General features: G+C 45.1%; 7 protein-coding genes across 7 annotated transcripts; 2 read left to right on the forward strand and 5 right to left on the reverse strand.

The window, feature by feature from the left end:
* Positions 1 to 230: 230 nt before the first annotated feature.
* On the reverse strand, positions 231 to 911 carry N7529_006006 (GNAT family N-acetyltransferase; the record flags this gene model as incomplete). The annotated part of the gene is made up of 1 exon (XM_057241533.1): positions 231 to 911. The coding sequence occupies one exon, from the start codon at positions 909 to 911 to the stop codon at positions 231 to 233; it is 681 nt and encodes a 226-aa protein (XP_057096892.1).
* A 557-nt stretch (positions 912 to 1,468) lies between these two features.
* Positions 1,469 to 1,930, forward strand: N7529_006007 (uncharacterized protein; the record flags this gene model as incomplete). Its single annotated transcript, XM_057241534.1, has 1 exon — positions 1,469 to 1,930. One exon carries the CDS (start codon positions 1,469 to 1,471, stop codon positions 1,928 to 1,930), a length of 462 nt encoding a protein of 153 aa, XP_057096893.1.
* A 288-nt stretch (positions 1,931 to 2,218) lies between these two features.
* Positions 2,219 to 2,703, reverse strand: N7529_006008 (uncharacterized protein; the record flags this gene model as incomplete). The annotated part of the gene is made up of 2 exons (XM_057241535.1): positions 2,219 to 2,339; positions 2,387 to 2,703. The coding sequence occupies 2 exons, from the start codon at positions 2,701 to 2,703 to the stop codon at positions 2,219 to 2,221; spliced, it is 438 nt and encodes a 145-aa protein (XP_057096894.1).
* Positions 2,704 to 3,664: 961 nt separating this feature from the next.
* N7529_006009 (killer toxin) lies at positions 3,665 to 4,201 on the forward strand (the record flags this gene model as incomplete). The annotated part of the gene is made up of 3 exons (XM_057241536.1): positions 3,665 to 3,828; positions 3,883 to 4,020; positions 4,072 to 4,201. 3 exons carry the CDS (start codon positions 3,665 to 3,667, stop codon positions 4,199 to 4,201), a joined length of 432 nt encoding a protein of 143 aa, XP_057096895.1.
* Positions 4,202 to 4,994: 793 nt separating this feature from the next.
* Positions 4,995 to 7,136, reverse strand: N7529_006010 (type II toxin-antitoxin system HicA family toxin; the record flags this gene model as incomplete). The annotated part of the gene is made up of 1 exon (XM_057241537.1): positions 4,995 to 7,136. The coding sequence occupies one exon, from the start codon at positions 7,134 to 7,136 to the stop codon at positions 4,995 to 4,997; it is 2,142 nt and encodes a 713-aa protein (XP_057096896.1).
* Positions 7,137 to 10,129: 2,993 nt separating this feature from the next.
* N7529_006011 (Siderochrome iron transporter 2) lies at positions 10,130 to 12,033 on the reverse strand (the record flags this gene model as incomplete). The annotated part of the gene is made up of 2 exons (XM_057241538.1): positions 10,130 to 11,678; positions 11,759 to 12,033. 2 exons carry the CDS (start codon positions 12,031 to 12,033, stop codon positions 10,130 to 10,132), a joined length of 1,824 nt encoding a protein of 607 aa, XP_057096897.1.
* A 2,721-nt stretch (positions 12,034 to 14,754) lies between these two features.
* On the reverse strand, positions 14,755 to 14,997 carry N7529_006012 (uncharacterized protein; the record flags this gene model as incomplete). The annotated part of the gene is made up of 1 exon (XM_057241539.1): positions 14,755 to 14,997. One exon carries the CDS (start codon positions 14,995 to 14,997, stop codon positions 14,755 to 14,757), a length of 243 nt encoding a protein of 80 aa, XP_057096898.1.
* Between the last annotated feature and the right edge of the window lie 153 nt (positions 14,998 to 15,150).

The raw sequence follows: 15,150 nt of genomic DNA on the forward strand, positions 1-15,150 counted from the left end.
TTACAATATGGCAAATTCATACAGGGGTGGCGGCTTTGAGGTTCGAGATTTCCCTTCATTGAACAACGCAGAACTGACGAACTCAGGGGAAACATCGACTCCGATCCCATCAGCGCAAAAAAAAACATAAAGCAAGATCGCTCACCGATGCAGACAAGATCGACCTCAACGGTGGGAAAGTTTGACAAGACAGAGGACTCGCAAGATAAGGGTATTATGCAAAGAAAAAATCATGAGCGCGATACACGAGATATCATGATGATTCCTTGTCTTTCTGAGTATTTCGCCGGTGTAAGGTCCTTTGGAACAAGATGCTCATCTCCATTTGAGATCAGAGCCTCTACAAGAGTTGCTCTACCGCCGAAGACAAACCCAAGACGCTGGTAAAATTCCACTGCAACCTGATTACCAGCTTTAATAATGAGTCGCACTTGAAGTTCACGAGGAAAAACGCGTGATGACAGGAGGTAATTGATCGCCTCCTTGCATAGCTTGTTTCCGAGTCCATGGCCGCGATATTCTGGGAGCGTGAACAAGCTCAGCATCTGCCATCTGTCCTCCTCTTCGTCGGACTTCTGAGGGGGCTGTTCGGATTCCACAGGTAACTCAAATTGAGCCTTGGATAAAGGTCCTCGCATAGTGACCTGCCCGATCCATTGGATATCATTGGGACGCGACGGATCATCGCCGAGAGGTGTTGCGGCACAAACGAAGAGTTCTCGATCAGGAGCGAGGAGACGCTCGATCCAATGGGCATCCGTGAAAGCTGATTCAATTTCGTAAGTAGAAGAAAAAGAATCGGGTGAAGCTTTCAAGGCTTTGAGGCGAAGTTCTCGACATCGTTGAGCGGAGGTCTCGGCTCCCTCTGTCTTTGAGACCCGAAAAAACGAATAGTTATATTTAGACGCCATTGACAGGAGTTAAATACAAAGAACAATTGAAATATGCCACTCAAGCGCTCGATAATTCTTTATATGTTCCCATAGTGTGAGTCAAAAGTGACAAGCTACGGCCAACTTGAAATTGGCCGAGATCGTTTACCCGAGTCTGATCCACTTTTCTTCGGCCCGAATCTAGACCATTTTGTTTTCTTCTTGGTTTTCTCTCTGATAACAGTTGATCTCTACGAAAGAAGAGGATCGATTCAATGTTGCAAATTGATGATGGCTTGAGGTGCTACATGCATACACAGTTTCTGGCCATGGTGTTTTAGAGCCACTGCATCTCTATCAGACACTAGTCACGGAACTGATGTGCAGAAAATTTCAATTTGGCTTATCCGTATGACAGCTCATGGACGATAGTACGACGAAGAAAATAAAGCGAGTGACATACAGCCACTCCTTCAATCAGGAAGTCACAATGCTCTTCAAATATTGGGCAAATGTGGCGACCTTGGTGGTTCCAATCGATGCGTGATGGCCTTAAAAACGAGACGGTATACCATCTAGGGTGGTATCGCACTACTATGCCCACTGACTACATCGGCCTTAATACATCACGTGTCATCGTCGTGCGGAGCGAGACCGCCATCGCGAAACTAGCAGTGATGTGCGTCAACAGTATCGAATCAAACTATGATCTTGAGCCTTATAATGCAGACATATTGAGTTTCATTCCTCTTGAACGTGATCAGATACTTGCTAGGGGAATGTTCGAGTGGGGCTATCATAAAGTGGGCATCCTCGAATTTCAGAGAGATGATACGGGGCACGTCGTTGCACTATGGTGGCAGTTGGATGAACATGATTATCCAGGTTTGTGGGTGAGAGAAATCGACGGAATTGTAGAACAGGATGTGAAAAGGGTGATTGAAAAGTTTGTCAGGTTCCGCAAGCCAGAGACAAGCTCCGATGATCAACTTGTGACCTCAAGCTTTGTGTTCGGGTGGATACCCGGGACCAAATTCTTGTCCTGCTGTCTAGTTTAGCTTTCTTCTCATTACAGTGCCTTTCTTGAGGCTACTGAGCAGAAAAGTAGACTATAACGACGCAAATGGGCTAAAAGTCTAGTCATCGGCGAGCTTCTATTATTTGAAACGCAGAGCGAATATATCTGGCATTGGGCTCTATCTTTCTTTCCATTTGAAGCATTGACAATAGAACGTAAGTTTATTCATAGTAGCGAAGACCATCTTCGGTCAAACAGAGTACTTTGCACGGTAGAACGAACATGTTTACCGACCAACCTCGATCCGAGTGGCGTAGCAATTAAAGCCTTAACACAATTTAGCATCGTCCTTGGTGCAGGAGTTTGAAACGTAGTTGAACGTAAGTTCACCATGCGCGACATTGTTATCTCCAGGGTAAAAGTACGGAACGCTTCCGCAGGCACCGCATCTGGTAATGTCAGTGAACTGGTCAATCGCCATAGACAGGATACTTACCCATGTTCTGGGATGTAGTGGGCCAATTCCTTGATCTTGGCACCGTTTGTACCGCCGGTGCCCTGCAAGAATGCACAGAACCCACCGTTACCAGTGATTGGAGCGCCAGAGCCAACGCAGGCGATGTGATCACCGTTATTGTACCATCGGTTGCCGTCGATGCCGGAGATAGCATGGGTAAGTTGAGCAGCTATCTGGTTGTTGCCAAACGTGTTGCAATTGGCGGAACCTCTGCAGTTGATTCCAAGAGCAGCACTTGTGGACGCGGTCAAGGACAGAGTCAGAAGAATGAAGTCAAAGACAGATGAAGGACCCATGATGAAGATAGAGATTATGGCTGAGGGAAATTGAAGAGAGTGATGTAGAGTGCAGTCGAGGCAAGACTTGGTCTTCTTATGTTCGTTTCAATCTAGGCATCAATTGAATTCCGGCGGATGTGATCAACTTGCAAATTCAGCTCAACGCCACCGTTCTGTGAATAGATACTGCTCTAACCAAGATATTTCTGGGCAATTATCGTAGCAATAGATCATGGGACTCATAACGACCTTGCTAGTGCGCAAGAGGAAACTCGTCTCTGTTCTATTATAGAAAAAAGCAAATTCTGAAGTTAGTGACCCACATGAGCTCAGCTGCTGACTGTGACGGAGGCAGTTTTAAGATCGTCAAGGATGCCCAAGTGGGCTTAGACCGTGAGACTAAAATATGCAATGTTACCTAAAACGCAAAGACCCTGCAGGTGCCCTGCAGAACTTACTAACGGATACGAACTGCGAGGCGAAGGACTCTAGGGCTGGATCCACTTGTGCTTATGGGCGGACGGTAGTCGGCTCTCGGGAGTTCCCGCGCTAGTGCGCAAAGGGATTATGGGTCTCGTTCTTTTCAAAAATTAGGAAATCTTCGCCAATATCTGCCTTTTTGGCTGACAGATCCGATAATATTTTCTCATTACGGAACTTCAATGTAAGACTAAGGCAAAGAAAAAACAACTTCATCTGACCGTGGCGTCCACAAAAGGAAAATCCTGTATCGTAAAGTGTTTGTTTGATTTTTCAAACAACCGATTGCTAATCTTTGCAAAGATGGATTCGAAGTTGAGGCATTTGTCCTGTGAATATCAGGATAGCAAATATTAAGTATTACTGGTTGGAAGGCGTTGAACTGGGCGTTCTATAAAGCCTACCCTCCTCCCACATCATTCCATAGCGTGAACCATCCATTGAATTCCTATCTTCAATACCCAACAAACTTCTACAAGCTCGGAATTAGATTTGCAATATGAAGCTCACTTTGGCTATCTCCCTTCTCCTCTCTGCTGTGAGCGTCAACGCAGCCCTCGGAATCAATTGCAGAGGATCCGCAAAATGCAGCGGTCTTTGGGGCCCAGATAACGTGGCCTCCAGCCTCAAGAATGTCATTGATGGCATCGATACTAACAGATGGTAAGACCCGATGTACCTACATCTCGAACCAACTTCTCATGCGGGTTGCTTTAGGTACTTGAACGGCGAGCACATCGCCTGTGTGGGAAACCAGGCCGGTAACGGTGGTGGCTACTGCGCATTTTTACAGAAGACTGGAGGTACCAACGGTGCCAAGATCAAGGAACTGGCGCACTACATTCCGGATCATGGGTTCGTTCTTCTGGGCTCTCTTATCTGTTTCTACTGACTCTGTTATTGCAGGTGCAAGATGTGTGGTAGCGTCCCATACTTTTACCCCGGAGATAACAATGTCGATCACGGCGAGCTAACCTTCAACTATGTGGACAGTGAGTTCGCCTTCAATTTCCTCCCCCTTTTGATCATATTTTGATTCATCATTCAGATCCCTGTAACACGGCGGGAACTACCCTCTGTTAAGCTTTAGCTTTTGGGTAATGTATGCAGATATAGGAGCTATGGAAGATGGGGGTTCTCTTCCCTGGGTTTACTTCTATCCACATATCAGTGAGTTGCGCAGAGTGTAGTGAGAGATGTCTTGGCTTCGCCCATAATTGGATGCTAGCCTTCATCAAGGAGTCTACAATTATTTACATGCAATCTTTCCTAAATACTTTATCTTTCGTGCTTCTCTTTGACGACAACTTTGGGTTTGTTCTGGAATTTCTTCCTTATTTCATCCAAGCCCCGTAACACAGGTAGAAAGTTATACGATGACCATTCGCCGAAGAGTGCACAATTATTCATACTACGAATATGTATATGCGCTCATGCACTCACTGTGCTTTCAATGTATTTGGACTGCATTAACCGAGTGTCAGTGCCAGGGTGATATGTTCAACCCCGAAATAGCAGTAGCAGAGGTCTAGTCTCTCTCGCCCTTTTGGAAGTATTTCAGATTTTTATAGAGGCCTATAGCAATGACTTGAGTGGGAAAATCGACCAAAATTATATCTATCGGTGTACGGTTGGAGAGACAAGCAAAGAAGTTCAAATTGTTGATATATAACCATATTGCCCCTCTCTTCTAGCTCATCATTCGCTCATTTCAACAGAAAGTGGTGAAGTTCATGCACGCACCACGCCAAAATACGTCACTAAATACAAATTGCGTTCAAATAACAACAAAACATGAGGTAAGTCCATGCCATTCTATTATATGCTAGCTATTTTGATCGGAACTGATCTCGACTCCAACCGAACCACTTCGTCATTCTTTTACCCATTGAACGCAGCATGATTGGACCAAGCTTAGGAACTGGATGCGGTCGGTGAAATACAATCTTTCCTCTGTGCATTCCGTTCTCCGTGATATCCTTAGCTTCAAATATAACGGCGGATCCACCTGCATTCTGTGCAACAAAACCTGCATCACACATGGCTCGCAAGAAATTTTCCCAAGTCACAGATTCGTACGCTACTTCCGAACTCCCAGGAAACATCAATCGGATGACATGTAACGTATTCTTCGTTACATATGTATGTATCTGACAGTGCCCGTCAATGTTGTTGGGTGTCTTGACTCTCTTCTCAACCGTATCTTGTGATGAATGGAAGCGGCTCTTGACCTTCAGCTTTGGGATCCGAGAAGGTACTTTCATCTCAATTGAACCCCATTGAGTCTGGAGTGTAGCCTGGCTTGACCTCGATTGACTTCTTATCTCTGATAGAGTTTGCTTTTCTTCGGCTCCACGAAGCTGATTATTCTCGGAGCTGAGGTCGACAGATATGACATCCATGAGTTCTTTTTCCTCTGTAACTCGGAGATCTAAATACTTCAGGTATCTTTTCGCCCATTTTCTTATATCTGCCCAAAAGGTCCCGAGAGGTTCGCCCGTTGGCCGAGATTGTTGAAGCCACACCGGGTTTTTTGGCCCTTGCGATAAGCGATGTCGATATAAGTGATCAATCAAACCATTTGCGACAACTTGCGGATCTCCGATACCTTCATGATCGAACTGTGGTCTCAAGAACGCGTTTTTCCATAATCGAATGTTTTTCTCTTGATTGAGTTCATCGGTAATGTTTCGGGAGCCATGCTGCGGTCTGTTTAAGCGAATAGATACAATCATTTCACCCAGAGAAGCCATTCCAGACAATCTTTGATACAGAAACTCGTCCAGTCTTACTTGCTCACTGCGCGGACTTGTCGTAAGGTGATATTGTAGGAACGCAAACAGCATCGCATGATCATAACCCTGCGGGCTATCTGGATCTTCGAGGATTTTTGTCAAGCACCAATCAAGAGGGTCTTCTCTGAACGACGGTGCTTTGTTCCTTTTGATCTGCAATGGCTTTGCAGTACCTGTGGTGTAGTCTTCGGCCTTCCAATAACTCAAGAATCCCGGCCTGGACCACAAGGTGTCTCGGAGCCGTTTGATATCCCCTCGGAAGCATTCGACGAGAAAGAGCTCAAATGCCCATAATGCGTCGCTATACGCAGTTTGGAGGCTTGCGGAACATGAAGTGCTTTGGTGATATTGATCGTACACCTTCTTGACCTGACCACATTTGTCAGCAACCCATTTCCATTTCCAGCAACGAAGAATATCCTCTGTTATTTCCTGGAGAGTAAGCAATGCCATCTCATTGGCATCAAAACTCTTGCGAAGCTCTCCCTGGTAGATAATGTGGATATATTGGCGCATATAGGATGGGTCACATTGCAAAAGGGCAAGATGGTCGCCAATGGTACGCGTGCTTGTCTCGGCTATGGAGAAGAGTGATTTGATGCTCAACGTGGGCGGCTTTGCATATGCCTGATGTGTATAATTTGACCAAAGGACCGATTCTCCAGGTGTTCGGAAACCCTCAGATAGTAGCTGTTCCCACTTGCTTGCGGAAGCTGGCTTGCTCAGATCCGCACCTTCTAGTATTTTGTCGACCACGTTGCAGAGAAAGCGCATGAGATATGCCTGAGCTTCAAGAAGTAGCTGGGCTCTGGGGAATCCAATATCATCTTGTTGGTGGATTGAATCTGTGTCCCAATGGAGGATCTTCCCGTAATCTGGACTAGATATCACAACAAACGCGTTGGAATAATTGACATCAAAGTAACCGTTAGACCAGGCTAGGTCAAGCTGTCTATTATCCCACAGTGCCCAGTCTTGAGGCGGATATGCTACACGGCAATGCAACAAGGAAAATAGAACAGTCGGGTCTGACTTCAAGACTTCGAGATTCAACCATGGTGTTAAAAGCCTTTGTCGCCAAGTAGCAGAGCGTAGATTGTGAGCTTGATGGCCAGATATGCACGGCAGCCGAGGAACTAGCCACTGGTGCTCATACAGTCGCGGATCGATTTCCATTAACATTTGACCTCTTTTTATTCGCGATTTCTTCTTCCATCGACTCATCATAATATCCGCCCGAGAGGCGAGAATTTGGATTAGGTGTTGCCCAGATCCTTGGATGCATTTCAAATTTGTTGTGACAATGGATATTGCTTCACAGTCGTCGATCTTTTTCGTGTATGAAAATTGCGGAATGTATTGTTTCTTCAACGTTCGAAAGCTGGTTTGACAACTTAAGCATTCGCATGGCGGGTGGTAGGTAGTTTTTTCAACATCCGTTGAAGGGATTTGTGAAACCCATTTCTGAACGGAACCCAGTTGTTCTCTTTCCCGGCAGCACGACATGTTCGGTCAATGTGTCTAGCACCTGAAAGGTTGAGAAGAATAGAGATCAAAAGAGGACCTGGTGTACTTACCACCATGCAAGACAATTTTCATTATAAATTGAATCAGGCCGTGCATATCTTCTGACTTCACCAAATTAGAATAAAACGAGATAAAATTCGCAGCACTGATCTGCAAGGTGCGCCAGAACCCTCGCAAATCCCCTCATAACATAGCATCGGTTACAGCAATTCTTTCATTCACCGCTATTTTCCAGCACATCTGTTTGTACATCATTGTAGTACGAAGTCAATTACTACTCCAAGAGCAGAGTCCCATCTCTTGGGCTTAGTCAATACACTATCATAGGGCTGTAACTCTTGACAGTGCTATGGCTTTACAGAATAAGTGAAGAGCCACGATGAAAGAATAAAAAGCAGCAATGTATACATCCAGACAGACTTTGTATGCAATGTGCTTTTGGAGGTTCATTGTGTTGCCCACTTTGCGTCCCTCTAGCTAGTCTCGCGTTTGCCCATCTGGCGGATTGCGTTCGTAGAACAAGCAACATGGACCTAATGCCAACCAAGCTTAGGATCCCTTATCTAAGGAAAGATTATCCCCAGCCCATTCCCTGCACAAGAGGAGTGATGATGGCTGCCACCACGGCAGCGGCAGGACTTTGTAAAATGTTGCCCAAGGAAAAGCCCCGGCGGCTTGCTGGGCAAGACAAAGTCCAAAAAGCGTTGAATGCGACGAACATCCAGGACATTCCAAATCCAACTGAAATATATAACAATCAACATGAAGGTCTTCAGGGATTTGACGGACATATTTACAGACCAGGATAGAGATAATATAGAGCGGTCTGCATCCTTTCCAATCCGCGAAACTTGACCAGAACAAAAGCTGCTCGGAACCTCGTTTAGAAGGACAATTAGATGCTCCGGGATGGGGAATCAAGGCTCACCCCAAAGGCAAACACAACCATGAGAACCGTCACTGTGATATTGATCTCTGCCTCTTTTCTATGAAACTTCCGGGCTAATACTGGCAGCGCAGGCAAGTAAATATTTCACGCAAGGGGACCAAATGTACCAGTGACGGTAATAATTCCGAAAAAAAGCCGTTGGCGAGATAAAGGAAGAGCCGTGTAAAGAGGTTTAGGTTGCGTTGGTAGTTGTTCACATACCTCTCTCCCACTGGTGCTTTGGAAGAGGGGTGGTCCGAGGTCGTTGAAACAACACTATGTTGTGGCTCAGAAAGACTCCCATGACCAGTTCTAGGTTGAGAAGTCCTCATCTTTGGAGATGTGAGAAAAGGACATTGGGCTTCTAATTATCCGGGTGGATATATCAATAAGTATTCTGGGAAGACAAGAATGCACTGGACGAATTGTCCACGAAAACCGATTCCAATTAGGAAAATGGGTGCAGATCGATATTCGAAACATAATATTACAAGCATAATATAAACGATATGCAAGCAAAAAATAAACAAAATAAATTCAAATTCAAATCTCCAGGTTAGCCTAGTCAACATATGTGAATGCCAAGGATGGCCCCAAAGTTTGTTCATGTAGTAAAAGTGCTCAAACTAGCTCCTCCAAATGGTATAATCAAAACCGTTTAGTGCAATTGACATGGGTAATATTCTAAAATTACGCTTTTATCCGCTCCGGCCACTACGAAAGTATGTGCCGCGAGATATTGAAGCTACACAGAATTTATAGTTGCTGTCTCTTTTGTTTTCCTTGTTTCTTTCTTTCATCGCCTTTCCACTTCCATTGCATTTCTTCACAAATGCGTCTTTCCCAGGACTCAGATTATTTGGATTTTGTGCTCGCCAGTGGTGTGACTCCTGATCGCAATATGACCGAAGTGCGGGATTCTACCGAAAAAAAGCCTCTAGAGACGAGGGAGACGCGGACAAGCAAGGACTTCAGGCCATAGAACGCGAGATACAAAGTGACGTGGATGATCTGGAGCAAGCCAACTCCAAACTACCTTCAACTCGAAGAAAGCACTGTGGGCATTTTTGGTGCTATAATACTCGGTCCGCGGGGACTTTTGATGACACTTTGAATTTACATCTGTTTGAGCGAGAACACCGTACCGACAACTGTGCATTCACCCAATTCGAGACTGGTCCAACATCTTCCATCGTTTCGAAATATGTCACAGCGGCACTCCTCTCGGCAGCCAATCTATTAGACCACCAGGCCGGATCTAAAAAAACCATGCTCACGCCGTGGAACGAACATTAGTTAAATAGTGAAACTCGGTGGAGCAGAGATTGATTATAACAGCTATACGTGGGTATCATGGGGTTGGTTTGCGGAGTGGCTTTGGCTAACGAGCAGCAAGATTGTACCTTCGATCAATCAGTCGAGCCACGGAAGGCATAGTATCGATTTTAGCGGCTGGCTCAGCAGACTACGCCCGTAAGTATAACGCATTGACTGCTACAACCAAGAAGCCTAGGAAACATTAAAGCACACTTTTGCACTGACATAATTCGCCTCCTTTCGTTGATATAAAGGTTCTTCAGGAAAATTGCAAATCTGGTTGTGATAAGGACCTAGGTTCTGCTCGATATGCATAAAGGAGACTAACAGGAGAGCGTAGGAAGAATTTTCTGATTATAGCACACAAGGAAGAACGATACTAAGTTTGACACCGGCTTTAAATGACGATACCCTTGACCTGTTTCTTGTCCACATTGTAGTTCTTCCACATAGCAACTGCGGGGAAAGCAAGGATAACAATGACACAAGCGGCGATGCACTCAAACTTCTGGCTATATGCCCACGCATGGTTGATCGCATCCCTAGTAATAGAGCCGGGGGGATAAACGAGCTGTGCTGCGGAACCTCCAAGGTATATAGTAGCATAGTCAGCCTTTTTCTCGTCCGGAAGAGCATTCAACAAAGCTTCGGGGAAGGTGTTAGAGTAAATGGCGACAGCAACAGCGTAGCCTATTGATCCTCCAACACTGCCAGCCAGGCTGATCAAGGCAATCATCATAGGAATTCCTTCACGATCGGCGGCGGCCATGGCAGCCATTTCATCGCCGATAACGAGCGTACCACCTCCAAAGGCAATGAATATTTGGCACATCACTAGATAGCCAATTGCACTGCCAGCTCCCCGAAAGTGAATCATAAGTCCTGCGCCCATCATGAAAAGTGGAACACCAAAGAAGAGGCAAATCTTCTTGAAATGTTTGGTTTGACGAATCCAAATACCAAATATGACACCCCAGATCGTTGATCCAACGCCGTAAATTTGAGTCATATATCCAGTTCTTGCCGTGTCCAAGTTATAGACAACCTGAAGATAGTAATAGTAGTATTGGTTCCACGTGTAATAGTTGAAAAAGATGACCGCGGAGACGATACAGGCACCAACAACAGTGCGATTCTTGAACAGCTCCCACTTAATAAAGGGAGTTCTGGCGAGATATTTCTCCCATGCAGCAAAAATGGGAAATAATAGAATGCCAATAACAACCATGCTGATAAAAGTAGGCGATAAGTAACCACCGTAGCCGTAGATCTCTAAGCTAAAGGGCAACAGAAAAAGAATGAAAGCAGCCATCAGGAGAAAGCCGCCGACGCAGTCAAATTCATGAAAGTAATGCACTATTGACTGCCAAGATGTGCGATCACTTTGGGTCACAACAAAAATGCCCATGTCTTCAGCCTTCCGTTGATAGAACTTGAGCACGAAGGCAAGAGGGACGAATACGATGAACACGATGATAGCGAAGCAACCATAGGCCCATCTCCACGTAGAATGAATAAGAAATGCCCGCGCAACTAGCGGACCGGTGAAGGCGGTACATATGGTAGGAGTGCCAATAAATGCGTAAGCAAATGCTCGATTCCGTAGGCCCGTTGCGTCAGCGACAAATATGGTCAATATGAAGTTGATAGAGTTGTTCCCGATATTATAGAGCGTATATCCGGCTGCAAAGCTATTTGGACCATCGCACGAGGCCATTGTTATGAAGCCGATGAGGAAAAGGCCCAAAAAGAGAATGAAACCTTCAGCACGTCCCCATAGATTGAGAATCTTTGCGATGGGGAGTGCAATGATTCCAGCAATGATGGTTGATAGGATGAAGGCCTGGGATATCTGAGGGGCTGATTCGAAATCTGCATAGGCGTAGTAGACCATGTTGGCGCTGATGGAGGCTTGCATGGAAAGAATAAAGAAGCACAACCAAATCCTAGCACCAGCGGCAACCGTAGTGATATGTTAATCTAAAATCTGTGTCTCTTGCTGTTCTTCTATGAGAAGAGCACTTACCATGCGTAAATGGCATAAACCGCGGTCTTCGACCACACGAGGGCCGTGGCTTCGGCTTTTTGCACTCCAATTTGAGCATTATGGGTAATTTCGCATGGGTGTTCGATGATTCTTTTCTCATTTCTTTGCTCTAGGCTGACCTTGGAAGATGGAATCGAGATTTCATCGGTTCTGCGGGCGATCGTGTCTTTATGAATGGTTTCATGAGCGCTGGAAGTGGCCACAACTCCATCGAGCAAGTTTGCAGCAGCGAGACTAGGAACTTTTGCACCCATCTCGCAGACCGGAGGATATGTTTGAAGACAGGCAAATGGAAACCAAGGTCAAATCAGTCAATATATGATCAAATTGAGAAGTGGGAGTTGGAACTTTATCGAACTCGTACTGTCCAGAAAGAAGACCAGATAGCGGATACTTGCAAAACTTGTGAGGCCATATTGAGTCACAGTACCACTCATACGATCGAATAATGCGCAAAAAGATATTCCACGGATCGGACTTGGCCAATGGTCTGCATGGAAGTTGTCAGATTATCCCATTTACCAAAATGAATCATCCGCCACAGTTTGGACAGAAACTAACGCAGAATGAAGTGTATTCATTGGCCAACTTGGAAATTCTCAGTGACGCTATACCTCTATAATAGGGAATCGGCTCCACGCGAAAGAGTGCTTTTCTGTGTTTTTTGATTATTGGCTTTCATGCGTCTATTTATAGTTTGTAAATTGCTCAAATGCACGCATGCCGGGCAAAGGGTTTGACAAGTTATTAAATCTGCGGACTGAAATGCTATATATGCATGGGGGTTAGCTTCTTACTAGCGCTTATGAACACCCTATGGCTGGATGTGGATTTGTATGAGCCCCGCTCAACCTCTTAGACTAAATACTTCCAGAGGGTTGAGCACTGACTCTCATCGAAAATCCGGAGGCTAAAAAGACAAGCCAGTAAAGATATAATTGCATAGATGATTGAACGTAATTCGAAATACAGAATTTGCAAGTATGGTCTCTACAAGCAAAGTATTCATGAAAGTGATGGGTGTCAGATGGCACAAGATGTGGTGGCTCATAAGGAGCATGAATGTTGTCCTAGACATATGAGTTTTAACCCACAATCGGCAAAACACAGTCTTAGTCAAGCTAATCTTTAATATGTTTCATGTACATGGCAATCGCAATCTACGTTCGAATGACTCGTGATCTTCAGATAACCGGACCCAACACAATCAGGCATTGATCGGGTTATCGCAGCTAACGCTACAGATTCTCGCAAAAGCGTATTATAAGCTAACACTCAATAGGTATCAACTATAAAGAATGTTGTATCAATCATATACCGATACTCACTTTCCGTGGATGAAATCCATTATTTTGAAGAGGACAAGCCCACTGGACTACGACACGCACATGAGAGCCAGGAAATAGATCGGCTTAGCTAATCAGAACAGTCAACGGGTCTTTCCCTGTGAAGTGGAATTGTTAGACAATCGATTACTCTGATAGGCTAGCTGTCCATCGAGAAATGGTTCTCTTTCAGTACTGAAATCGAAACAAATCTACTCAATCCAGCGCTGGTGGACCTAGCGTCCACGTCGATACGTTAACCCAGGGGGCCCGTGCCACCAGTGTTTTGAGAACTTGCAGCCCCTGGCATATTGCCGTCCTAACAATAAGCCACTTGAAAAGGTCAAATAGACAGATTGAAGTCTTCTAGAAGACTTTGACTAATGCTAGAGAGATTGCGCAAAGAAGGAGTAGACTGTGGGAGAAATTTGCGTAACGGTGCCCTATTCTAAGACCAATACTGAGCAGGCAAAATTCGTTTTATTAATGTGTAGCCCAGTTGAAATGTGAGGCGAATCCCGTACTGTTGTGACCCAACTGGGAAAGTCTCTAGCTTGCTACCGCCAATTGAAGCTTGAAGCTCATTTTTACGTTGTGACATCAAATCCGTAAGACAAAGGTCCACTCTAATATTAATATGCGAGTCTACCATCTAAGTGTGCACGTGCCGGTCCGCATGGAATGGTGTATTCCGAAATCATATTTTTGTCGCACCCAAGGGCAAGCTAGCTATGATTAAAAAGTGTAGCGAAAGGAGGCTCAAAGGAATAGTGGGCTGGCCAAACTGGAACCTACTGGTACCATGCGCATATGCTGGATCACAATCTTGGACTAAGCAATGTAATTTTGTATCCTCTAGATAGACACCAACATATGCGCATGGTACAACTAGGTTCTAGTTTGGCCGGCCCACTACACTCCTAACGCCGTTTTAATCAGACGATAAAAAATTGAGCACATCAAAGACCTGGGTAAACCAAGGTGCTTAGTCCATCACCGATTCGCTTGTATATTAGCTGTGTAACAGCAAACTCACGTGGATTTTCCACTTCGTGGATCTTTCGTAGAACTATTAGCTCTCAACTGTCATATTCTAGCAGTCTCTGTGTAGCGTCAGCGAAAATGGCGAAATTCTTTGTGAGACCCCTGAATTTGAACAGGTTCTCAAATGGTCTTTTATAATCCTATGTTTGGCCCAGGTTGTGAGTGGATTTGAGGACTTAATTACAAATATATGTTTCATGCTTGACGAAAGCAAGAGGTAATCGTCTTACCATATGACCCAATGCGCGGTCGCGCGCATTGGGTCTGTCTCACCAAACAAAATTCTCTCAATTTATTGAATATTCAACGAGTCATCTCTCCCAATGACATTATTTAACATAGGGCTCAATGACCTCGGGCCCCTTCCAGAAGCAAATAGCCTTGCTTGGAATGCTTCTTCTCCTTTATCTCTGTCCATTTAGACTGGTCGTGCAGTAACTAGGGGTCTCTTATTCCGAGCAACCCGCCGAAGCTGCTCCCCAAATCTATATACCTTTAACCCAGACTCGCGCACTCGAGTGGCTAATGGAGTGAAGTTGCTGTCGCTAAAAATGAGGCAGAAGCCATCGAAGCGGCTTGAGTATAAGAGGTCCATAGCGTCTATGATCATGGCCGAGTCGGATGTGTTTTGTCACGAGTGTACGCGAATTGCTGCTTAGGCTGGATAGACCGATGAAGAAGCTCATTACTCCAGTCTTCCAACCTATGATCGGTCCAATCACCGTACGCGCGCTTCACATGAGTTGTACCATATTTCGCGATCTTTGTAAGCAGCAGTGCAATCATAGAATATTGCGCATTTTCAGCGTCAATAAGAACTGCAAGTCCAAGATCGCTATCACAAGCCATGACTGTATGTGTGTATAGAAGCGGGAGATTCTCATGGTCATTGTCATAGTCAACATCGAGCGTCATCCTCGTGTCATACTTCAAGCTGTGGCAGTCACATGCTCGATACTTTGCGACCTCACTGCAGGTAGTCAGCTGGCCTTTCATAGGTTC

The sequence above is a fragment of the Penicillium soppii genome (assembly GCF_028829465.1).
Source record: "Penicillium soppii strain IBT 18220 chromosome Unknown utg000005l, whole genome shotgun sequence".
NCBI lineage: Eukaryota > Fungi > Ascomycota > Eurotiomycetes > Eurotiales > Aspergillaceae > Penicillium > Penicillium soppii.